The 24,162-nt window shown below is 38.7% G+C and overlaps 2 protein-coding genes across 6 annotated transcripts; both read right to left on the bottom strand.

The window, feature by feature from the left end:
- Window positions 1–344: 344 nt before the first annotated feature.
- Window positions 345–11,177, bottom strand: patz1 (POZ/BTB and AT hook containing zinc finger 1). Of its 3 annotated transcripts, XM_043242930.1 has the most exons (6): window positions 9,447–11,177; window positions 9,290–9,353; window positions 7,423–7,594; window positions 6,876–7,037; window positions 4,705–4,914; window positions 345–3,051 (listed from the first exon to the last, which is right to left on the bottom strand). In XM_043242930.1, the coding sequence occupies exons 1-6, from the start codon at window positions 10,628–10,630 to the stop codon at window positions 2,588–2,590; spliced, it is 2,256 nt and encodes a 751-aa protein (XP_043098865.1). In that variant the 5' UTR covers window positions 10,631–11,177; the 3' UTR covers window positions 345–2,587. The 3 variants fall into 3 exon arrangements, with proteins under 3 accessions (XP_043098865.1, XP_043098867.1, XP_043098868.1); XM_043242932.1 differs by lacking the exon at window positions 4,705–4,914 and having other exon boundaries at window positions 9,447–11,169; XM_043242933.1 differs by lacking the exons at window positions 4,705–4,914; window positions 6,876–7,037 and having other exon boundaries at window positions 9,447–11,161.
- Window positions 11,178–11,873: 696 nt separating this feature from the next.
- Window positions 11,874–23,444, bottom strand: eif4enif1 (eukaryotic translation initiation factor 4E nuclear import factor 1). Of its 3 annotated transcripts, XM_043242927.1 has the most exons (20): window positions 23,293–23,444; window positions 22,707–22,791; window positions 22,187–22,323; window positions 20,932–21,005; window positions 20,260–20,384; window positions 19,906–20,180; window positions 19,622–19,820; window positions 19,378–19,538; window positions 18,522–18,660; window positions 17,695–17,877; window positions 17,287–17,561; window positions 16,743–16,820; window positions 16,410–16,533; window positions 16,234–16,304; window positions 15,221–15,354; window positions 14,968–15,043; window positions 14,647–14,776; window positions 14,213–14,551; window positions 13,930–14,106; window positions 11,874–13,002 (listed from the first exon to the last, which is right to left on the bottom strand). In XM_043242927.1, the coding sequence occupies exons 3-20, from the start codon at window positions 22,265–22,267 to the stop codon at window positions 12,815–12,817; spliced, it is 2,829 nt and encodes a 942-aa protein (XP_043098862.1). In that variant the 5' UTR covers window positions 22,268–22,323; window positions 22,707–22,791; window positions 23,293–23,444; the 3' UTR covers window positions 11,874–12,814. The 3 variants fall into 3 exon arrangements, with proteins under 3 accessions (XP_043098862.1, XP_043098863.1, XP_043098864.1); XM_043242928.1 differs by having other exon boundaries at window positions 16,743–16,817; window positions 22,707–23,379; XM_043242929.1 differs by lacking the exons at window positions 17,287–17,561; window positions 17,695–17,877; window positions 18,522–18,660 and having other exon boundaries at window positions 22,707–23,378.
- Window positions 23,445–24,162: the final 718 nt, after the last annotated feature.

The raw sequence follows: 24,162 nt of genomic DNA, 5'->3' as shown, positions 1-24,162 counted from the left end.
CAGAATAATGGATTAACTCTTTATTGGAATTGGTGTCAAAATAAGACTTTGGGCAATTCATGTCTGTGCAAAGATTGATGCTTGCATGTAAAGGTATGCAAAATATTAACAATAATGAAAAGCATAATTTTTGGTTTCATATAATATTTTGGCCCTCTAACCAAATAATGCTCATTTAATAACCTTATACATAACGTATATGTTATGATTGGGCGATTTGATATGAAATAACGAAAAAAATACTCTCATTGTTTTCACAGTCGGTTGCCAGTCCCTCCGTTTTTACACAAAATAACATGCATAATCGTGTGTTCTGAAGCGCCCGCCCATAACAACAAAGAAAATTCTCAAATACAATTTTATTTTATACCCATCTCTGTACCAAATAGACAGAGACACAAAAACAGTGTACAAAAACAAACATCAATAGAAAAGTATGCTTATATCCAAATGTCCAAAAATTGATCAACGTTGTGACATAAATTGCAGAGAAACAACATTTTGTCAGAAAACAAAAAAGGTAGAATACCAAACATACAAATGTACACCTTTCTATGTGCATGTCTTTATACAAAAGTGTCAATGCAACTCTGTTTGTATATGGTTTTTATAAGATAGGTCCTTTAAATGACAGATTTTTCCTACCCATCGCTGTTCACAATCAGTACTGGGAAGGCACTTTGCAACATACAAATATACAAATAGATAAGCAAGAAAACAAACATTTCCAGTGATGTAAAAAGCCAGAACACCGTACAAGACACAAGTAACAACAATAAAAAAATAGCTGAAGAATTCCCTACAACTTAAAAATTTAATAAATAAGGGCTGCAAATATTCAGATCACACTTACTGGGCAGACAATGATTGTTACTATTAGAATTGTAAAACTGCAATGAATTAACAGATGTTATGATCTGATATTAGCAATGATTAGTCAAATAAGCAAGCTGAAGCTAAAAACCTGCAGGTCTTCCACTGCTCAGATCAGTCGGCTTCAGATTTTACAGCTGCACATAAAAACAGCAAGTCAAACAATTATATAAGGTAATAAAATAAAGTTGTTTTGTGTGTGTGTGTGTGTGTGTGTACACATCAAAACATTCATACCTTCCATCGTGAGTGACCACTTACAAAACCTCTGCAACCTTGTACAAACTGCCATTCCAAATACTCCAAAAACATTTATGGTACACTATACTAATAACCTGCAGGGTAAAATAAAAGGAAAAGTAACCAGCATTAACACTGCATTTAGAGTAAGAGGAACAGGGTAACACCAAACACACGCTCAAATACTTGCATAATAATAAAGACACAACAAAAATCATGGATTTGTCAGTAACAACTTAAAACAATTTTGTTAAAACGTACTCTTCAAAAAGAAAGATCCATTCATTTAACAAGGCCAGGGAAAATATCTATATACAAGGACCCCGTTTACATAAACTCATATAATTGGCCATACATATATACATATTTGTTATATATATGAATGTTACATGTCATGTATAGTGACAAGACTTTAAATTAAGCAGGAATGTACTGAACCACTTAGAAAAACTCTGATATATTAAAAAAAGATTAAAAAGCCCTCTGTTTATATTACATTCTAGAGATAAAGGACATTGGAGAGACTGCAGCATACAAACGTGTCCTCATACATACATACATGTCACTACTCTCATGCCGTCTTCCTGTCGGCTGCATGATTCAAGAAAATAGCACGTCGCAACAACTCAATATATACCTTTGCGTAAAGGAGACTTGGACACCGGTATCAATAAGTTAATAAAATATATTCTTTGCTTCTTGCTATATCTTACAGTGAAACCTGAAATTGGTCCCTGTTGGACATTAAAAACTGACACACTTTTTGTGCCCCAAAACAATCTGTTTTAGAACTACCAATGATAAACAAAGAAACACCACAAAAATGACTGAGATAACAGCCATTATTTAGCCTGAAGTTTTAAAGGATTTAAAATCATTTAAATATCCATTAAAGTAACTTGTACAGAAAAAGATGTGTAGGTGTTGTAAGTTAATGGTCATAGGACAACAACAGCTGCACAAATTAAACATTACTCAATGTTTTCTGATTGTGAATATATTTGTTTAGACTGTTAAAATTGCAATGCTTGCTAATGTTATGCTTTTTCGGTGAGGTAAGTCAGGAAAAAAAAAATATAGAGGTACATTCTGAAAGTTTGGGGCATTAGTTTGTCTTTTAAAGCAAACATCATCCTCAATCCACAATCTGGAAGCTGAGAGACACAGGTGATACACATACATGTCAAAAAAAGGTTGTTTTTTTAGGACAGACCAATGAAATTGAGGATTTGTCAAAGGAGAAATAAACAGATTAGCTACTTCACACCAAGATGGAATCATAATGGCATCCATGATGGCAAAGTCAAAACATTAACAAACATTAGAATAGTAAAAAAAAAAAAAAAAGACAAAAACAAAACAAAAGGTAGTCTACATATGGCATCAAGGAGTATGAGACAACAGACTAAACTCGCAGTTATGAAAAGTTTGGTTGTCCAATAAGGTTATAAGAAATGTCTGCATCTCAAAGAGGTCATTTCTCCCCTAAACCCATTCCACTGCTGCCCATCTCAGAGTCTACTAGTGAGGAGGCAAAGGCTGACTGGACAATCTGAAAGCCAAAGGATTCAAGAAGTGACATATTCTGTTGGGGGGAAAAAGGTGAACCGAGATCACCGAGGCCTGACCCGGCCGCAGCACGTTTCTTATGAACCCGGTGATGGTGCTTGTTGAGGTAAGACTTTGTGCGGAAGGTCTGGCCGCAGTCGCCACAGGCAAACTTCTTTTCTTGGTCTGTTTTTTGGATGTTTTTGGATCCTCCTGGCAAGGTCGCCGTGTCCTCAGGTTGGCCATTGAAGATGAAAGAGGTCACCTCCATTTCTTCTCCCTCTACTTTCTGTTCAACCTTGAGGTCCGTTCCGTTGGAAAGGTCACCGAAAACTGCGTCTGATCCATCAGAATCCTGATGGGGGCATTTCACAGCATTCTCCTGCCCATCTGAGATAAACAGAGTGGGGAAGGGGATATCAGGGAAGGAGGGGGGCAGAGAGATGTACAGGAAGAGAGGAGGAGCCTTACATTAAAAGGAACACACTTTTTTTTGGAAATAGGCTAATTCTCCAACTAATAATAATTATATATAATATACTACTACTATACTATATTACTGCGTAATATCACTGCACCTGCTGTGGCCATCGTACACCAGCAAACTTCCTTGATTATTATGCCGAAATGGGAGAATAGTTCTCAATTATATCAGCCTAGAAAATCACAACTTTTCATTTTCCGCTGGTAACAGATATAACTAGAGAGAAGTCAATTTAATTCTTTGGTCATTTTTGAACACAATGCTACTTGTTTTATTCGGATTCAGTGATCTATGCTAAGCTATGCTAAAAGTGCTATCGACAGATCATCTGAATAGATTCAAAAATGGTAAAACTCAACTTATTAACTCGGGGGAGTTGGAGAATGAGAATATTTCCAAAAAGAAGTGGAGTGTTCCTTTAAGCAACAATATTTCCATTATAAAGAACCCTCATGACCACAGCAACTACTTGTGTATACCTGTTTCAGTATAAACACAGCTTGGCCCTCACTGATCATATTATTGAGGCTTGTAAGACAGAAATATACTATAGGTAAACTGCATCTTCTTGTGTGCAATATTATATGGAAAATTATTCAGATTTTTCATCTACTGAATTCCTAGGCTCTAGAGCAGTGGCACTTAACCTTAGTTTGGGAGAAAAAAAAAAGAACTTTATTTACCTTTAAGTTGTTCCAAACCTATATAAAAGTAAACTAGAGCCCACTGTTTTAAACCATACTGATAATAAAATCTCTCAAAATATCTTCTTGTATGTTCCACTAATGAAAGGCAACATAAAGGTGAGTACACAACAACAGAATTGTCATTTTTGAGTATTTGGGGGTTTTTTTATTTGAAGACCTTTTTCACAAAGTGGACACTTTCCCATACCAATCCACAACCATGTATAATTAAATTCTCTACTCTGCTCAGAATAACTGGTGCTCACTTTTATCTACATTACTGAAACTTAGCCTGACCTACCTGAGACATAGTCCTCCTAGCTACTAACAAGAGACACTACAGAACACGAGACCACAGATCATTTTCAGACTGGCTGAGAAGCACTATATTTCGGGGAAATAGACCTTGACCTACAACACTCATTGTTCAGTCACATGTCCACTCTATGAACAACATGTTGATTACCTAGGATCTAGATTTACAGTTTAACTGCATTCCACTATTTTGTTAACAAAAAATATTTCAATTCTGGTTACAGGGCATTTTCCAGACCCAGGAAACTAAGATTAAAATACAATTCAGTTCTTCCAAAGTGTAAAACTGTGAAAGACAAGAGGTGGGTGCTGTTAAAGCAAACTGATGAAAATCAAGCAGCACTGAGAACCAACAGACAAAGAAAGCATGAGCAAAATACTGACGAGACAATTGTTAGGTAAGACCTGAAACCAGAGCGTTGTTTACTTAAAAGTCTCGTAAATGTTAATGGTGCTTAGCAGATATTTGCACCAGACTTATCAGTTACAGAATTCTTCCAGACATCCTCAGTTCTTTGGCTCACCACACGTTCACCCTCCAAACAACCCTGTACTGACCTGTAAGAGGTCCATGAAGTGGAAACCCTGGTGCTCCAGAAGAGCGGCACTCCCAGAAATAGGGAGTTGGACCTGGCTTGCCCAGGAGCAGCTCAGGCTGCAGGCCCAGGGCCGGAGGGACGGGCTGGGGTAGAACTGGCCCAGTTAGCCCCCGAAAAGACCCCTCTGTCTCGGGAAAGGTAACCACGAGCCGGCGACTGGTGCAAAGGTCTACACGCCAGTAACCACCCCAAGAGGTAAGGGATATGGTAGAGGAAAAGACAGAGGCCAAGGGGGACAATTCGCAGTCAATACAGTCAGATGACCACCAGCTTCACATCAGTTCAGAAACCATCAAAAATTATGAATATTGTTTGTTCAAAGCTAAAAATGACAAAATACGTTTTAAATGAATGAATCTTTTTCTTTCATTACATGCCAAGCCAGCAGCTTAAAAGATACTGTTGGAGTGATATCGTAATGACAATTCTGTACTGATGTAAAGTTAATGGCACCTTTCTGATCTATTTCTGCTTTACTTTTTATTAACTGCCAAAACCCTAAAGCTTGCATTACAAGATCAAAAATAAATTCACTTGCTCTCAATTCTAGTGAATCCACATAGTAGTTAACATTAATAACCCATTGAAAACAAGGGGGAAAAATTATTTTCATAATTCTTGGCATCTCCATTACTTAATCATAGAAAAATTCTAGAATACTTTTAGTCCTTTAGAAAAAAATGTCTCCATATTGTTTCCCATCATGTTCAGCAAGGAGATTCCCAATCACAAGCTGCTGGATTGTATGGCAATAATTGTTTGAAAAAGGTCCATTAAATCCACAGAAATAATGCACAGAAGTGTACATGTGCACTTATGTGGACATGCATGAATGAAGGATCAAATACGCTTTCATTATGCCAGCACTTGATGGAGATGATAAGTAAGCGACACAGAATGGGACACATGGCCATGCTAAATTGGTCAGCAGCAATGTAAGTGACTAGCAGACAAAGCTGATTGATAGGGCTGCAACTATTATTTAGCTCAGGTCTTAAATAAAATGTACCTTATTTAAATAAATACTAATAAAGAAACTTAAAGCAACAGTTTACCATACATATACATATATACATACATATATATACATATATATATATATATATACATATATATATATATATATATATATATATATATGCTGAAAATATTCTCACCCATATGCTGAAAATATTCTCACCCTCAGCTCATCCGAGATGTAAACAAATTTGTTTGTTCATCAAAACAAAGTTTTTCCCACCAATGGATCCTCTGCATTGAATGGACATCATCAAAATTACATCCCTAACAACTAATAAAAACAAGTAATCCAGAGTAAGCATTATTATTTACACAAATCCAGCGATGTGAAGTTAAAATGGCTTAATGATGGATCTGTTTTATTACAAACACACAAATGTTCATTCCAAAAAATGTTAACTGATGGACCCGAGTCGTGTGGATTACTTGTGAATTATTGAGAAGCTTTCATTAGATGTTTGGACTCTGTAGGCACCCATTCGCTGCAAAGGATAAACTGGTGAGCAAGTGATGCAAAGCTAAATTTTAACAAATCTCTTTCAATGAAGAAACAAACTAATCCACATCCTGGCCTGAGGTTTAATTTTTTGATCATTTTGAGGTGAACTATTGCTTTAAAAGTAAATCTTTTTTAGTCTCATTTTAGCATTTTGGCAGTAAATCAAATAAAGAAGCTTGAATATTAATAACGTACTTTGAATGCACATCTGGCAGCAGTTCATTAAGTCTGCAAAACTACAAGGACTACCTACATATTCACTGCTTCATCAGTCAAGTGATACAAAGAATCATTATAACTGCATTTAATTAACTCTACCGGCTAAGCTAAAGTAACACGTCCTTGACATTCCTCTTAAAAAGTGAAAGACAACCCACACTTTAAGCGAACAACCTTTTTCATCCACTGAAAGAATTTAGACTGCCAAATTCTGAACAACATATCTCTGATTCCCTGCAAATTATGCTGCAATAAATGATAGATGCGCAGCGCTACAATCTGTATTTGCAGTGAGTTTATATGCAAGCAGATGCAGCATCTGATAAGCAGCAGTGAAAAAGACAGCAAGTGAGCGAGCAACAATTTGACGCTGTGGGGAGAGGCTTGCTTGCCTTCCACTGCGCACTGGCGTCCTGAGTGGTAGGGGGCGCCGTTGTGCGTCTGTGGTCTGTTGGTGCGTGGTTCGGGGAACTGATGTGCTGCAGAGGAAGGGAGCATGGTCGAGCTGTGGTGCGTTTTTACGTGCACCTTTAAGTAGGATGCAGTAGAAAAACCTGAGACCATCGGAAGAACAAGTAGGAAAAACAAATAAAAACAATACAAAAAAAAAACAAAACAAAACAAAAAAACAGAACAACACTCAGTCTTATTAACCAGACAATTTTACTCTATGGCTTTCAAAAAATATAAACCTTAAGCCACAAACCTTTTCAGTATTAGTACTTATTTATTTAAAACTTCAGCCTTTTCCCCTAAAGCTGTTTTCTGCATTAATAAGCCAATCAGTTTCTGTGAGTCTAAACTAACTAACTAAGGTTGATGTCAGTGGCAATGAAAATATGGATCATTAGCTGGGTATTTTGTAAGCACAAGTTCTGTTGTGTTTTTAAAGCAATGGCTTGATAAACTAGTTATTTTCAAGGTGTGTTTGACCAGTACCTTTGTTGCATATTCCACAGTAGTTATGAGGTCCTTCACTGTGTTTTTTCAAGTGGTCGGTCATGTAGGCAGCTCGGAGGAATTTCCCACACACTTGACACGGTATCTTATCTTCATGGCATGCCAGGTGCGACCTCAGGCGATCTCGTGTTGCGAAAGATGCGTTGCAAATCTGAGACATTTCAAGATATGGCTTATAAGCATTTTCCAAGACATCCTTTTTGGGAGTGTTATCAAAACAGATGGTTGATTTAATGGAAGCGTTTACTCAAATACTTAAAATCAGTGTAAACAAAGACCTTAGCTTTCAAGATGTTCTGAAAGTGTTCTATATGACTAACAAGAACCTGCGTTATGTATTATAAATCTTTTGAAGCCAAATTGTATTTGCTTTGAGATTTGAGTGAAGAACCATGAAAAATTTCACCACGAAAATCACTTTTCTCACTGGAATATTGAAGCGTTTATTATAAATGATATATGTGTGCATATCCCCTTTTTAATGCATGCACTCTTGTAATATCTAAATCAACTCAATATTAATATTCAGTCGAGTCCCACCCTCCATTTGTTCTTGTTCAAGAAACTACTACAAGCATTCTACTCGTATGCACGTCACAGTACGGAAGAAAAGATGATTGCAAGCTCAATTTCATGCCAACATAATGTCATTATATACTGATAACAATCTCAAACGGCTAACCACTGTGACCACCGGTGTTTTTACACACAGACCAAAAATTTTGAATGCAATGTAGACCCGTTAGTTTGAACAATATGCCACCGTATCTTGATAATAACTACAACTTAAACTTGGCCAATCTGGTTTGGGAATGAACAATTTGCTGCATTCAAATTATATTATATGCTAAAAGTATGTCTACTTTTTGTTATGAAACAGTACATACTTTTGTGTGTAGAAGAAGAGTAGACATGGTAATATGACCAAAAACCTATTATAATTGCATTTTTAAGGGTCAACTCTGTCAAATAATTAACATACTATGATTTTGGACGCATTCAGAATCCTACGTAGAATGGGAAGTATGCAAATTAGAACCCAGAAAGTGAAACCAGAAGCTTCAGTCTGGATCCAACCCTTACAAAGATCTCAGATGACCGACCACCTGAGAAGAGATGATGCCGACCCCCCCAGAGGACCTCAGAGCATGCCAACCCTCAAAAACAACATACAAAACTAATCAAATGTTGTTATAAATTTAAACGCAACAATAATGCTTACAGTCAATTATGTCATTAACTACCCAAATTAATTTTATTGCACATTTTGCACAGTCACAACTGATCAGACACTACTAAATATAACGTAGAAAAAGCTAGAAAAGCGTTATACAAATACACTTGAATTGAGAAGATTGGATTCACAGAAAACAAACAAACATTGTGTATGTGTTCCAAAGAAGGATTGCATAATGATAGAAATTCAAAGGCCAGTGGCAAACTGCTCGGGGTAGTCTTAAAAGTTAGTCATCTAAATGTTTCTGCAAAATACATACCTTTAAATAAAACGCAAATTGGTTTAATTTAAAAAGACACAAACTGTTAGTCAAACTAGTTCTTCAAACACAATCTTAATACATTTACATTTAGTCATTTTGCAGACTTTTTAATATTATGTTAATTTTATTTTTGTTTCTCACACAAAGCTACCATATGGCTTCATAGGTTGTAAAGACCATGTTTATTAACCATTTGTGGGGGTTTTTTTGGAGTATGACAGCCCCAGTCGTTTTGTTATACGGAAAAGAGTGACAGGAATATGATGCAGAAATTCACAACTGAAAGAAAGCCACATACCGATTCAAAACACAAGAATGGGCATGCATTAAACTTTAGTATTTCTCACCTGACACTTGTGAGGTCTCTCTGTGGTGTGAACCTGTTTAATATGTCCGTTCAGATGGTCTGGCCTACAAAAACATCACACAAATCACGTATGATGACACAAATACATAAACGAGCGTTGTGTATGAATAGAGGCCATCGTAAGGGACTCCACTCACCTGGAGAAACCTTTCCCGCAGCTTTGACAGACATACGGTTTACCCACCGATCCGTCGTGAGACCGCACATGGTAAGACATTCTGTCCTTGCGTTTAAAGCGCAGCCCGCACACCGGGCACGCGTACGGTTTCTCGCCCGAATGAGAGAGTTTGTGTCGATTGAGGTGATAGACGTCTCGGAAGACCTTCCCGCACAGATCACACGCGACGTGTCGTCTCGTCCTCTCGCGTTTACGGTTGTCCGCGGGCAGCCCGTTTTCCTGAAACCGCGCTTGGGGATGAGAGATCATGGTGGGGCCGTCCACAGCGACCAGCTCCGCTCCGGTGCTCACCCCACCGGTGAACGTCCCGTGCTGAGTCTCGTGGTTTCTCAAATGGACGTCGTCGGGAAACATCTTACCACAAACCCCGCACGAGAAAACACCCTCGTTTTCGTTTTGAGCAGTGCTGTTGTCGTAAGTGCCCGGCTCCGTCGTGGGCTCTTTTTTGGGTCTCCCTCTGCCTCGCTTGGAGCCGTCGCTATTGAGGTGGCTGCTGGAAAACTCCAGCGGGGAAACCGCTAAGTGCTCGGCCGCTTGTGCTCCGGAAGCGGCCGGCTGAGAGCCGTTACCCGGCTGCGTCCGATCGGCGCTGTCGCTGTCGTTGTTGTCGGTAAACACTGCGCCGTTGGACACGCTCCCGTTTGACATGTCCACGGGCAGGGGGTATGACAGCTGCTCCGCGGCCCTGAACAGGCTGTGTTCGCCTCCGCGGGAAGGAGGCACGAGGATCTGCACGTTGGACTGTTTAATGACCTCCTGACAGATCTCGATGACAGATCGCATGAGCAGAAACTTCGCCGCGGTCATAAGCTCCGGGAAGCACTCCAGACGCACCACGATCTTGGAGGTGTACGCGAAGTCCAGGATGTCTCGGAAAACTTTGGGGCTGATCGTGTGCATCTCAAGCTCCTTGCCCTGGCCGTCGTCTTCCGCCTGACAGCTGAAGACCGATTCAAAATACTCGCTGCACGCCGCCAGCACTGCCTTGTGCGCGGGGAAGCTCTCCTCTCCGACGCGCAAGATAACATCACAAAACCTGCCTCCATCTTTTCTCTGGCTGTTGAGGTTGTGTAGCATCTCGGCGCTGTGTTTGCTCACCTGGTACGTGTAGGAGGAATTCCACGGCTGTTCTGTCCTCTCCATGCCGCCTTCATTCAACAACCGAGCCTAACGCATACGACAGAAGAGGTAGACAAACGCAAACGAACGGCAAACACCCGATAAACAGAAGCACTCAGCAGCGACCACCACTCCTCGCCTTTTTAGCATCTAACATGTTAGCAGGGGGAAAAATGGCAGCCCCCCAGCTTCCTGTGAACTTTGACCTTTGCTTAAAGGGAGGGGGGGTGTCGTTCGGGTTCAGTATTTTCTGCTTTAATAGTTTAATACATTACTTCGGTCCAAAGATAAAGCGCAGATACTAGTCACACAGAGAAATTTAAGTTTCGCGTCCGTCTTCCTGGTTCGCAGCGTTATGAATTCACATCCTCGTTTCCCAGTGAGCCCCTTCCCCCAAATGTACGCCAGACACCGAATACATGACAGCAGACCGTCTCTTTCTCCCTTTAGACATTGTAACCACTTAGAAAATACACGGCAAACGTGAACGAAATTTAAGTGAAGTGTCAAAACTCTCGTGCTGGAACTGCAGCCGAGACAGTCAGCCGCTCTCCTGAGGTAGTACTGTACATTAAGCACAAAGACACAAACAATAGAGAAAGGTAATTGTTGTAGACTGTACACCGGCTTGCAGGGTGCCTAGTTGCTGCATTGTTTGTTTCAAGATTTTAGGGAGGCATTGCGTGTGTGTTTTTATTAAGGATTTATATTAAAAAAAAAATTATAAAACACTGGTTTCACACCACAATATTTAGTTAGTTTTTAAGCTCGGATTGTCTTTCTTAGCTGGTTCTCGTCATATAAAATTAAAACATGCTCTGACTCAGTTGCAGTCAGTTTATGTCCATTTTGCCCTCATTTATGTAGTTTGTCTGCTTTTGAGTTTCAGTCCATGCATTATCCAGCATACTTTTTTTTTTTTTTTCCTGAAAAGCACCTGGCCAAGCAGCTGTGAGATCGGGTATAGAAGTATGGCAAAAAGAATATGACTTGGACATGCATGGATAACACTAGAATAGGCTCCAATTCATCTACCAGGGATATCTGATATTTGCAACATTAATACATTCTACAACATGCCACGGCCGTTTCGAAAATACACTGCACAAGCATGAAGTGTAATGGCTGTCCATTTTCACTGGAATGTCGAAAGAACAAGGTTATTAACAACAAATATGTACACATTGAAAGCACATTTCTTCCACAAATCAACCTGCTGAAGTTAGCTTATTAATTTAATACCTTGAAATCAATGAGTCAAATACAATTTTGTGAATGATTTTTTTTTATTATTTAATTTTTTTTATTAACTATCTGTGCTTCTTAAATTAACAGCACATTACTTAATTGCCAACCCCTGCCACCCTAAAACAAATGTGATTCAGAGCAGTGCTTCTCATAAGGTGATTAAGAAGACTGGCTGGAGAAGGGATGGGAGGGCTTTTTTTTTTTTTTTTTTTTTTTTTTTTTTTTAAAAAAAAAAAAAAAAAAAAAGAAATCAAAAAGGAAACAAAAGGCACAACTAGCATTCACTTCTTGGGGTGGAGAAGTATCCCTCTTACAGAACATTCTGGCTTCAATATTCCAGCAAATGTTTCAAGGGCATGTATTTCTGGATTAGGGATGCATTAAATCGCTACACACGAACATCTCCTTTCCAACCAACTGGCAATCAGCAGTGGCCCCCTTTCCCTCCCAGATCAACCCTAGATGGGAAACATGGAACATTGTGCAGACATCGTGACTGGACAAAAATACAACTTTCCAGTTTCTCAATAGCAGGATAACCTTCCCCACATAAAGACCAAAAAAAAAACAAAACGTTATGTACAAGATGGAAAAAGAAATCTATTCCCATAATCTGCATAATCTGTACAAATTCAGGCCTATACATTATTTACTTTACTGCAAAACTGAATTCAAAACAAAAACTATGAGAAACTACTTGTGACAAAAGCGGTAGGAAAAAAAAAGGTGTCTTTTCCCTTTTTCCTCAACTTCAGGCCTTTTCATAAAGAAAAAAAAACAAAACCAAAAAAAAAAAAAAAAACTTGCAAGGGTTTCAGACAGAGCACAGAAAAATAGACAGGGCTCTGACATCTGTACATTATGGTAGAAATCAAAAAGTTCGTATCTCTCCAACTAGAGGGTAGTGGGGAAGGGAAGGGATGTCTTGCTTCGTTCCTGCTGACTGGTCACAGGATGTCTTCACTGGTGGAACTCGAGCTCGTCAACACTAATTACTTTAGTAGACGGCATGGAAGGGAGGGGCTGTTGCAGCACGTCAGAACCAAACCACTTGGCCAGACCCAAAGGAGGGCTTCCACCTCTTCGCTGTGAATGGTTTGTCCGATGGGGACCGTGGCTTTGTGACTGGGGGCCTCCCGATGGAGCCACTGGGAGATCGGTGGGGAAAATAAAATAAAAAGCCATACAAAAAAGAAGGGAGAAAAAAAAAAAAAAAAAAAACATTAATGAATTTTCTCTCCTCTGTCTGGAAGTAAATAAGCATCAGTGTTTTGTTTGTTTTTTTATCTCCATGTCAGCAGCAAGTCTGTCATCATGGCAAAGACGGAATAACTGTAAAGCTTCAGTAATACGTTTAAAAGCATGATTCTAGTAACAGACTGATAAATTGTCTGATATTTGGCAATGAGATTAGAAATGGTTCAGATTACCTCATTTTAGCTTGAAGTAAACAATCATATCAGCAATTCTTTACATTTAGAATTATGATTAGAATGCATTATCCTGTTAGTGTTCCAACATACAACCTGTGGTACATTGTTTTTAGATACATTTTCCATGAATGCTAAGGGGGTTAAAATCAGATTATCAGCCACATTCTTTGACCACCCTTTTCTCTAGAAAGAAACCAATATCCAAATTTAAGATTAAGCAATTACACATTAAATGATAGTAAACAATGACAGTTATTTTTCTTTTACAAAAGACTTCAATTTAAAAAAAAATGGTGTTCTACAAAAAAATACTGAGCAGTACAACATTAACAAAACTTTTGAAGGGTCAAATATTGCAAAACTAAATTTAAAGAAATTTCTACAGTCTTAACACAAATACAAGTAACATTTAAAAACTAAAATCAAAGTTTACATTTACATTTAGTCATTTTGCAGACGCTTTTATCCAAAGCGACTTACAATTGAGAGTACAAAGTTGTATCAATTTCATAATGTATCCTACCAAATAAATTGTCTTGTTGACAGTGATTATACTGTTCAAAATTTGGCTTTGAATGATACACTAAAAACATGTTAAAAATCTTAAATGTAATTGTTTTACAACACTAGTGCTGTACTTACTTTGTCTCTGCTGCTGTTGAAGCTGTTGTTGCATGACTGCTAACTGCATGTGTGTTCCTGCAGCTCTAGGGGCCATGAGTGGATGCCCTGCAGGACCAAGGGGATACAGAGGCTGCCCTAAGAGGGCTGGGGGCAAAGCCTGAAGCTGAGGCAGGTCTACAGCCTGAGGGAACATGCCTGTTCATACAGAAAAAAAACAACAACTTTACTATTCACCGTTTTCAGGTAACAACATAAACGTGGTTGGAACAGGTCTGAACAGAGTATAAAGTCTGAAACCAACCTGTTTGTAATAATGTGGGTCCGAGCTGTTGAGGCTGGATGCCCTGTGCCAGCATCCTCTGCATCACACTGGGATGAAGCGGGGGTGGAGGTCTAACCAAAGGGACATGGGGAAGCAAAGGGACTGGATACATCTGGGGTCTGGGGAAGGGAGAAGAGGGCCCTGGTGACAGCATGGTGGGAGTGTGGTGGCCAGTTGTTGAAGGAGGCCTGGGTCGGTCTGGGTCTTTACTATGACGATTCTGAGTAGGAACGGGAGTGGAACATGCCTTTACCCCACCAGTCTGAGGACCACTTGTGTCCACATCTTCCAGAAAGGAACTGGGTGACGGAGGCCCATCTATAAACAAAAAAAAAAAGAAACTGCTTTAGGAAATAAGAAAAGAAAAAGAGCTACTTTGTTTATTCTTTTGGTGTATGTGCATTTTCTCATACCCTCCTGTGAGTTATGAGAGTTCACAGTCTCCTCTTTACTTCCTGGTCTACTCCCAGGATCATCCCGACTTTTCTCTTTTGACTCGTACATTTTTTTGATCACAGAAGTGGGAGTGAAGGATGGAGACAACTACAGTAAAGGGGAGGAGAGAGGGAAAAGAAAAAAAAAAAAAAAATAGTAGTAATTTAAAACCAACCACCGAGTCATTGATTTAGTGGTTCTATAGGTCAGTAATTAAAAATGACCTTCTATAATTTGATAAATACATCAGATCAAATGTCTCCATGGCAGTTAAATTACATGTGATAGATCTGGCTTACCACACTTGTTACTGTATTTCCAGGTGATGTCCGTCCAGGCAGGTGAGGCCCAGGTGAACGGTTCATCCTGGTCGGTCTACAAAACAAGACAAACAGGAAATATCACTTTTTCAATTTATAGCTTTTATAAATTTATATACAAAAATTAGGACAGTCCAATAAGATGAGTGTAACAAAACTACTGAAGGATAACTGTGTGAAAGCAGGCTTGTTTTAGGACAACTTGTCTATTGTGTCTGATGCTCATTATTACCTGTTGCGGAATGCTTTATCATGAGCCTGTTTGTTGTAACCTTGTTGGTACTGTGCGCGATTAAGAACTGCCAATTCTTGCTGAAACAAAGCTTCGAGATTGGCCTGGTCCACTCCCATTGGCAAAGCTCTTATCTAAGAATAAAAGGGAATTGATCTCAGATTAACAAAATGCAAAACCAACTACATGTAGATTCTCAACCACTAATTACTGTTGTTAAGTTTAAAAAAAAAAAGGTTGATACTTAAAAAGGTATTTTAAAGAGTTTTGATATTAATTTTTGTATATTTAATTTTATATTTTAAAACCAAATACTGAACTTCTGACACGTCGACTTAAAATGTAACAAACTGTGTGTATCCCCAAATGAGAATTTTCATAGCTGAATCTGCATTTTGAAATCATGTTTGGGGGCTGGGGCCATATACATTACCAAGAGTTAAATCAGATATTCAACAGTCATAATTACTGACATTAACACAGGAAAAATATGTAACGGACACTTTGCCAATACAAAAATGTCTTATGCTTAAAGAGAGTTAGATAAAACCATCAGAAAACCCCAAAAAATTCAGAACATATCACAGTAATTATTAATGGTCTGCATTTCTGCTTTGAGCTATCCATGCTGAAGATATTTGATAGTAGGTCTTTAAATCAATGGGATTAACTCATTTATCTCATATAGAATGTGTTACTTTATTCACACAAGGTAACAATTACTAGGCTTCCTACAAAAAAAAAAACACGTCTGGATGTCTCTGATTAAACTCCTTTTGTGGATACTTCATGCAGCAAAGTGCAGAAACAGCAAAAAAAAAAAAAAATTACAAATATCACTATACTGCAGTATTTTAGGAAAAATGCCCATCCCTAATATTGAGCACACCCATATAGCCAAATTGACATAACACCCTGCAAATATTCAAGTGTGAGATTGCTTCAAAATTAGCAGCCTGATTCGACTGCCATCAAATAGTCGACTATTTGGTCATCTCCCCTAGTAAACTTACCTGTGGTGTATTCCGGGCCCGATGCAAGTCTGGAATTTGGTCTAACACAGTTTGTGGGCCAGCAGGAAACCCTGATATTCAACAACAGGTGAAACATGGCATAAACATCTGACATCAATGTGGCACATTTAACATGCGTCTTAGTTTAAAATCGGTTACTTTTAATTAAATTTTACCTGTTGCAGGTGGCATTCCTGGGAAAAAGTCCTGTCTCTGTGGGAAGAGTGGGGGTGAAGCACGGTGGTGTACAAGGCCAGGCACAGGGGCAGGTACAGGACCATGAGGGGCAACCAATAATTCCTAAAGCACAAAAGATCTTATATTCTTTGTAAAAATCAACACCAATAACTTCACTAGAACAGTCTTACCGTTTTTTCTAACAAGTTACTGGTGCATCATTTCTTACAGTGGTTTACGGATCAGTCAAATCACATTACCGAGATTACTAATTACCTGTCAAGTACAAATTACCTAAAAATAAAAAAATGTCTTCGACTTTGACAAATTACCTGAAAGATGTTTTTCTGCTGAGAGGCGGGCACCTGTGCCTCCGATAAGGGCACAAGAGCAGGATCCACTGACTGCTGCTGTAAGAGCAGTGAAAAGTGATAACGTTAAGAAAGCTATAGTATGGACCAGACAAAACCAGATCGTATGCCATTTGGTCCATAAAGCTGAGGTAAGAAACACTGATGGCACCTACAACATACCAATGATGGCTTAAGCAAAATAGTTAAAAACCAAAAATATTACAAAAAGATTCAGGGTCAGAACGGGATATGCCAAAGCAATGCATGCAAAAGTTCACTGACAAGTCAGCCACAACGGCTAAATACAAATTTATGCCCATCACTAGTCAAAATAAATACTAATTTACTAGCCCAGACAAATGAGCAAGGAAACAGAAATGGCTTGTGTTGCATGCAGTTAATATTTGAGCACAAAACGTTGGGCAACCAAATCAATCTCACACATGCAGTTTACCTGAGGCTGGACCGCATGCAGCAAGCTCTAACAAAACCATGCATACATAACTGATGGCTGCATACTTACATTACTCCCGCTGGCTTTGGGGTGGGTGGGCAGGGTTCCACTTGCCTTCATGGAGCTCACTAACTTATTGAATGCAGACATGTCAGGGTCTCGCGGTCGTGACACAGACCCGGTTCCTTCCGTGAGAGCTTTTTCCAGATGCTCCACCATGAAGGGAGTTCCTCCACCTCCACTGGGCTGCTTTTGAGGTAATGATGGAGCTGGTTCCGGCTGCACCTTAAGTCCCTTCAGACCCACCTCCACTTCCTCCAAAGACAACACCACCCCCGAGTTTGCTGTAAGAGGGCAAATAGACCGTAGTGTTTTTTGCAATCTGACAGCATCTGTGGCCTGCTGTGTATAGATTAAGTAAAAAAAAAAAATTAAATATGCCAATAAAATTTCTAAAATGTACAGGAGTCTACTCACTGCTCTCTTTAAGGTGAGCCTTGTTGACATTCAAGCTGGACAAAAGCGGTTTCAGGTCAATGTTTGCTTTATGCAGGAGTTCTAGTATATCCACCTTCTCTTTGCGTTCCACTGAAGAAATGGGTGTGAAGTACAAAGATGTACCCTGATTCAGAGATCCAGCATGAGGGTGAGGTTCCAGACCTGAGACAATTTATACACACACACACACACACACAGTCATTTTGGTATGGAGACTTTAACATTAGGCATTTACTTTCCATCAGAGGAAAGTAGCATTCACGTTACCATTCAAAAGGGTTGGTAACATTTTATTATTTCAGAAAATTGTTGGTTTCTTTTGGGTTTTTTTTGAGTGCAAGCCTTTAGAACTGTAGCCGTTTCTTGGCTGAAAAGAAATTAAATTGTAAATTTGTCAGTACTAGGGGTGTAACAATTCGCATATACATATGTATTGTATGATTCATAGTAATTGTGATCATCCTGATCCCCTTGTTAGTGGAGACTTGAGTGAACAAAGCAAGTGCGTGTCATTTAGTTTTTTGCAATGCACTTGTCAAAAGTAGTGACTTCCTCATTTCCAACTGTGACATGAGAAACGCTGCACAGTGTGTATCAGAAGATTCGTTAAATGATGATACATTGAAGAAAATGTTACAGAGCAGCTGACCGTTTTAGCTCAGATTTAAATTTTCAACCCTGGCTAACAAGCCAATACACTGCGTGCATTTATCATGAGGCCATTTCACAAATTCAGTCATTTTAAAAGCTAGGTGAGCATCCTTGAAACCAAACCAGGTGAACAGACTGGAATAGGAAAGGGTTACCTGCTAATCTCTCCAATTCCTCATGTGGTGTGGAACGTAGACTGCTGGAGCGGCTGCCAGAGGGACTTCTGTTACTGGAGAACCAGCGGCTAAAACGGCTAGCCATGACCGGACCCTCAGCAAGAACATCTTCAATCATCTTGAAAGAAACAGAGGAACCCTTGTTTAAACTGTAATAACATATAAGCAAGAAACAGCCATGGGGAGTGGATGACACTTACGTGAAGAGTGTCTGAAGACTGCATAGCACAATGGGGTGGAAAGTGGGCTTTTTGGGAATAGTTTAATTTACAAGAGCCCCAAATATTTCTTAAAACTATAACAATTTGGCACATAGATGGGCATAAACCCCCACCCTCATCAATTCTCATCCCAAGTTTCAACAGTGTTAGTATAATCCTTACAAGTCAGATGGGCATAAATTTGCATTTCATTGCCTTCTGTATAACAATTCAAAACCAACAAATAGCTTTACGCCACAAAACTGTAAAACCATCAACTTCATATACATTTCATTAAAAACAAACAAGCAACATATGAACCTCAAACTATTCTGCGATCACCAACACGTAACTACCTCTAGCATTACATTTACTTAGCAGGCACATGCATCCAGAGAAACAGAAACGTAGGAGGCATCAGTAGTGCTGCAATTCAAATCGGCCCTTCAAATGACCACTACTAAAAAGACATACAAATGTAAAAAGGAGCACAGTAAATGGTTAAAAAATAAAAAAATAAAAAACACACCCCCCCCAACCTTAGGTGTGATTTATCTATTCCTTCTCCCTTCAAAACAAGCCAAATATTTTGTGACCATCACCCTTACAAGCATGCAGTGCTCCCCATATCTTACCGAAGCCAGGCCAGGCATAGTCTTTTCAAGATTGAAGAACTCATTAAAGTCAAAATCTCCAGTAGTTTGCTCAGGAAGAACCTCGGCATGTGGAACCTCTTGGTCAGCTCCTGACTCTTGAATTACTTCAAGGTCTTCAGAGAGCTCACCATTACATTCAACTGTAGGTGTAGAAAATTGAAAAAGCATGCTGATAAATACACCGATCCAAACACTTAGGTGTTTGCATTTGTATGATACATGCCTTCTTTAACAGACTCTGGCTTCTTCCTGGAACGCTTGGTCCTCCGCTTGTCATCCTCCAAGATCTTGTCATCAAAGCCAATGAGCTCAATGGTCTCTGACTGACTAGTGGGTCCACCCGAGAACCACTCTGGCTCCTCTTCAGCATAGGAGTCGTTTCTTCTTCTCTCACTGAACACTCTTTTGTCTCCAAAGTCTCTCTACAGTAGAACAGAAAACTGTTTAGTCTTTGAATAAATACAATAAGTGCAAAAATTATTTTGTATCAAACTCTTATCACAATACCCTAAATCTCTTGTCCTTAAATTCACGTTCACGGTCTCGCTCCCTCTCCTTTTCAGCTCGTGCATCCCTCTCAAATACACGTGATGCAATTATACGGCCACTCCCTATGCGTCGTGCTCCCCCCAAACGAAGTGACTCGTTCTCTTTGTTCTCCAGAGGGCTGATGGGGCGGCGAGGGAGGGCAGTGGGTGCCACTTGACAACCACCACCAAAGCTACGTCGCTGTGGACTAAGAACCACCTCAAGATCATCATCTTTCACACGTTCCCGAGGATCTAGGGAAGACAAAGTTAGTTCTGTTTTTATTTCAGCAAAGTTTTGATAAATAACAAATAACACTTCTCAGTCCAGTACCTGTAATTCTGCGTTTTAGAACTCTATCCTCTGCATAATCTTTCTTATATCCTTCTGCTGGACAGCTGTTTTCTGAAGAGGGATATAGTGAGGCATGCCATTTTTCAGGGTCCCAGACCCCATCGCTATGAAGGAGACAGTACTGTTAACACATTTAAGGCTTGGGTTCTCCATAAAGGTCAATGTCACACTAAGTATATCAAACAAATGACTGCTGTAAATGAATTTTAATTAGCTAATTCTAGAAAGCAAATGTTTAAGTGCTAGAGAGAGAATACTAGTCCCATTTCACAAACAAGGCTTAAGCCTAGACTATATATAAATCTGAGCCATTTCAACAAAGAAACTTGCACTGACGCATCTTAAAACATGTCAGTGCTTTTGTTTTGTCTTGTCTTAAGATGCGTACCAGTAATTGTTTTCTCATGTTTATAAAATGTACTTAAAAGTCCTAATTGAACTATGGCCTAATATTGGCTTAGGCTGTCTATGAAACTGGGCCTGTGTGTTAAAATAAGACACTATAAATCTCAACATTTATGTATACAAAAAGGATAAGCAGCTGGAGTCAATTCCACTGAGTACCTTTTCTCATCATCTTAAGGCAAGACATTATGGCACCGCATTCAGAAATATTCAACTGAACTGGCAAACAAACACTAAAAAGTTCACCTGTCATATTTCTCTGATAGACACTCTGGCCTCTCATTGGAAATTGGCAATTCTTTGATTTCCATAAGCTCCTCCTGTAAAAAACAAAAAAATAAACAGTATAATAAAACTACACAAAACACTTCACAACTAAATGTAAACTAGCTTCATCTTCCCAGCCATTGATTCAAGTTGTGAGAAATGTCATGTAGAACCAGCTAATCTAACATGTTCTGGACTGATCCTGGTCTTTTTTTTTTTTTGGTCCCCTGGGAGTATGTCTTCGCTTTTTTTTTTTATTATGCATGATTCACTCTCAGCCATCACATCTATTACTAGCAAGGCACTGTGTTTTGATGCATTGGAAAAGTCCTCACTCCCTTCCTATACTCAATGGATAAGAAGATGCACTTCGCTGCTGGTATAAATGTGCTGGCACTAGAACAGTTATTGATTGTGGGCAATTCTTTAAATGCTTTCCTGATAAGCGGGACTGATGCACTGCAAACAGAAAGAACCTTTTCGGTTCACCTTCAACTTAACTCCAGCATTCCATGAAAATATCCAGAACAATCAGAGTATAAAACAAGTTCCACTGAGGGTTGATGCCTTGCAAACAAATCCAAATGTTCACAATCAAAATATAAAAGTGAGGCAAACAACAATTATAATTTTTTTCCCATCTTGTACTGTTCATTGTTTCAGGCAATAAATGTGCAGTGCCAATCCTGTTACATGACTACAACTCATAATCTGTGTTGCTTGTTTTTAACTTGTTCTTTCCTGCTAATCAGTCAACTAAGCATGTTAACATTAATTCAGTATTAAGTTTTTCAATTCACTGCAACTATTAAAAGTAATTTTACAAAAAATTACCTGAAAAATAAATACCTGAAAGCACCTTTGAAACGTTTTTGAATGTTACTATGAACAATTCATTGGTGTATGCATTTTTGCTTTTTTAAGGGGGGGTTTGGGTCACTGATCATGTATGATATTGGTTACTTATGTTTTCAAAATGCTCTGAAGAAGTACTTTTAAATCAAAGCAATATAGAAATCCTGGCAAGGACACATTCAAGAAAAATGGAACGTATGGTCACACTAACTTACTTTAAAGCCTAGTTTAAAAGGCTTCAAACATGGTTTTACTTGATAGGACTATTAAGGCTCTAAAAGTTACAACGTGTTAGAAGTACATCGCACCATAATGTCAAAAGATCAAGGAAGATTTGCCACTTAGGGCTTTCCTTTAAGGGGACTGTGATTGTTCTCACCTTGGTATATCTATAGGCGGAGGTCACCACTGAGTCCTTCACCGTTTCCAACATATTTTCACCATTTTCATCCTTCTCCATGACTCAGGTGGGTGGTCAAACTGAAGTGAAACCTCAATATCAGACCCTTTTGGCACCTGTGAAAGATTCTATAGCATTAGTTTAACTACAATGTCAGTGTAATTCCCATTTATTTGCTTTAGTAGTCTTAAACAAACAAAAAAATAAATAAAGAAAAGGGAGTATATAAATCCTGTAAAGTCTAATGTATAAGAACATCAAAGTAAACGTAACTTAAATATATTTCAAAGAGGATTAAAAGGTGTAGGGATTAAACAACATCAGGTAAATGTCTGGCTCCTGAGTAGCTGCTGTATTAGCAAATGACGAGGCAGACAGCAAGCAAACTACAGAATACTAATCAGTCTCATGCAGGAACATTACGCTACAATCTCCCACATGACGAACGAGTCAGTTTCGAAAAAAACAAGCATCTTTCTCAACATATTGATGAACCCACCTGATATTTGAAACGGTGTCACGTCACCTTCTCTCTCCTCGCCTGGATACCTCAGTTAGCTTCTGGCTACCTGTCTTAGACCAAACTACAAGAGATGCTGCAGTCAGTCCAGATTTTCAGACAGGAAGCTTTCTGCCTAAAAATAAAGTTTCTCTGTCGACAATCTTGACAGGAGGCTAGGGTATCCCTTGTCACTCCAGATTTAATCGCTAATTGGTAGAGAGGAGCATTTCATTAGCAAACTGGCTAAACTCAGCAAGCCGACGCCGAGGATTTACTTCGGTTCCTATGGACAAAAGGCTCTATTTACACCGTTTCTTCTTTTTAATTATACTTTTGGCTCGTTTCTCCTTTGGGTTTTTTCCGTGAGAGCGAAAGCAAAAAAATCCTTGTTTGTTTGTTTATTTATAGGCTAGTGAGTCGGGTTAGCAAGCTAGGAAACTTATCCCCACTCATAAAGCTGCACAACGTACATAAAAAGCGCGTCAGTACAATAAAGCTCACATATATTAGGATAAATTCCAGCACATAACTGGTTTCTATCACTTAATTAAAGCTTATAGTCCGACTGCAACAATCAATGTACCTCGGGGTACTTTTTCTGAGCTCTCTCTTTCGTCTCTGTTCAGTCGCAGAGCGGCGAATTTCTTCAGATCTCTGACTGGTTCCGAGAAAGGCCCCAATCAAGGATTATATAGTGTCTAATCACGCCTTCTTTAAAGTTTTGAGAAACAAACAGTCACATTTCATCGTAATTTCAAATCTAAAAACAAAGAACACCAGATTAAGTGGTTAAAAGTGTGTATTATATTCAAGGTAGTTGACAAGACTCGTTACGGAATTTTAGAGTAACAATAAATTTCAGGCAATCAACGTGGCCACCCATTGTAAATTGCAATCACGTGACAGGATTTAAAAAGCTTAGAGTTGCTTGATTTTTTTTTATTTACATGATTCTGACTACAGTTTCTGATTGCTATTTTTTCGATAAAACAAGTATGAACAAGATGAACAAATTTATTGTGTGTTTGCACACACTTGGCGAATAAAGCTAATTCTAATTCTGATGCTGTTTTAAATTTACTTGCAAGCCAAGTATTTAATCCAACAGTATTTTTCAGAAAAATACAAATAATTATGTAAGAAAATGTAATAAAACTATAAGAGATTTCAATATTATTGATCAAAACAATAAGCAACAAAACAAAACATACATAATTGACTAATGTAGGTGTATACACACATATAAAGTAAGTGATTTTTTAAACTAAATAATTTTGAGCATAACTATTTAAGTACAACGTATAAAAATGATAACTTTCATGCTTTCAAAAGTGAAAGTGGCTATGTTGAATTAATTTCAACGCTTACATGGAAACTTAATGAGTAAAATCGTTAAGTCCTACACACCTTCTGTTCATAGGGCAAATCGTTTAGTAAGGTGATAACTCTCCTA

Source organism: Puntigrus tetrazona, chromosome 6 (assembly GCF_018831695.1).
Source record: "Puntigrus tetrazona isolate hp1 chromosome 6, ASM1883169v1, whole genome shotgun sequence".
Lineage (NCBI taxonomy): Eukaryota > Metazoa > Chordata > Actinopteri > Cypriniformes > Cyprinidae > Puntigrus > Puntigrus tetrazona.
This window is presented reverse-complemented; position numbering and strand designations above follow the sequence as displayed.

Coding starts and splice junctions, on each gene's coding strand:
- patz1 (XM_043242930.1), bottom strand. CDS start 10,630: ATGGAGAGGACAGAACAGCCGTGGAATTCCTCCTACACGTACCAGGTG. Junction 7,595..9,289: donor AGAGACCTCACAAGTGTCAG/GTGAGAAATACT, acceptor GAAATGTCTCAG/ATTTGCAACGCATCTTTCGC. Junction 4,915..6,875: donor ACGCCAGTGCGCAGTGGAAG/GCAAGCAAGCCT, acceptor ACTGGCGTGTAG/ACCTTTGCACCAGTCGCCGG.
- eif4enif1 (XM_043242927.1), bottom strand. CDS start 22,267: ATGGAGAAGGATGAAAATGGTGAAAATATGTTGGAAACGGTGAAGGAC. Junction 15,355..16,233: donor GGGCCCGGAATACACCACAG/GTAAGTTTACTA, acceptor TTTTATTCTTAG/ATAAGAGCTTTGCCAATGGG. Junction 14,552..14,646: donor CTCTCATAACTCACAGGAGG/GTATGAGAAAAT, acceptor TTTTGTTTATAG/ATGGGCCTCCGTCACCCAGT.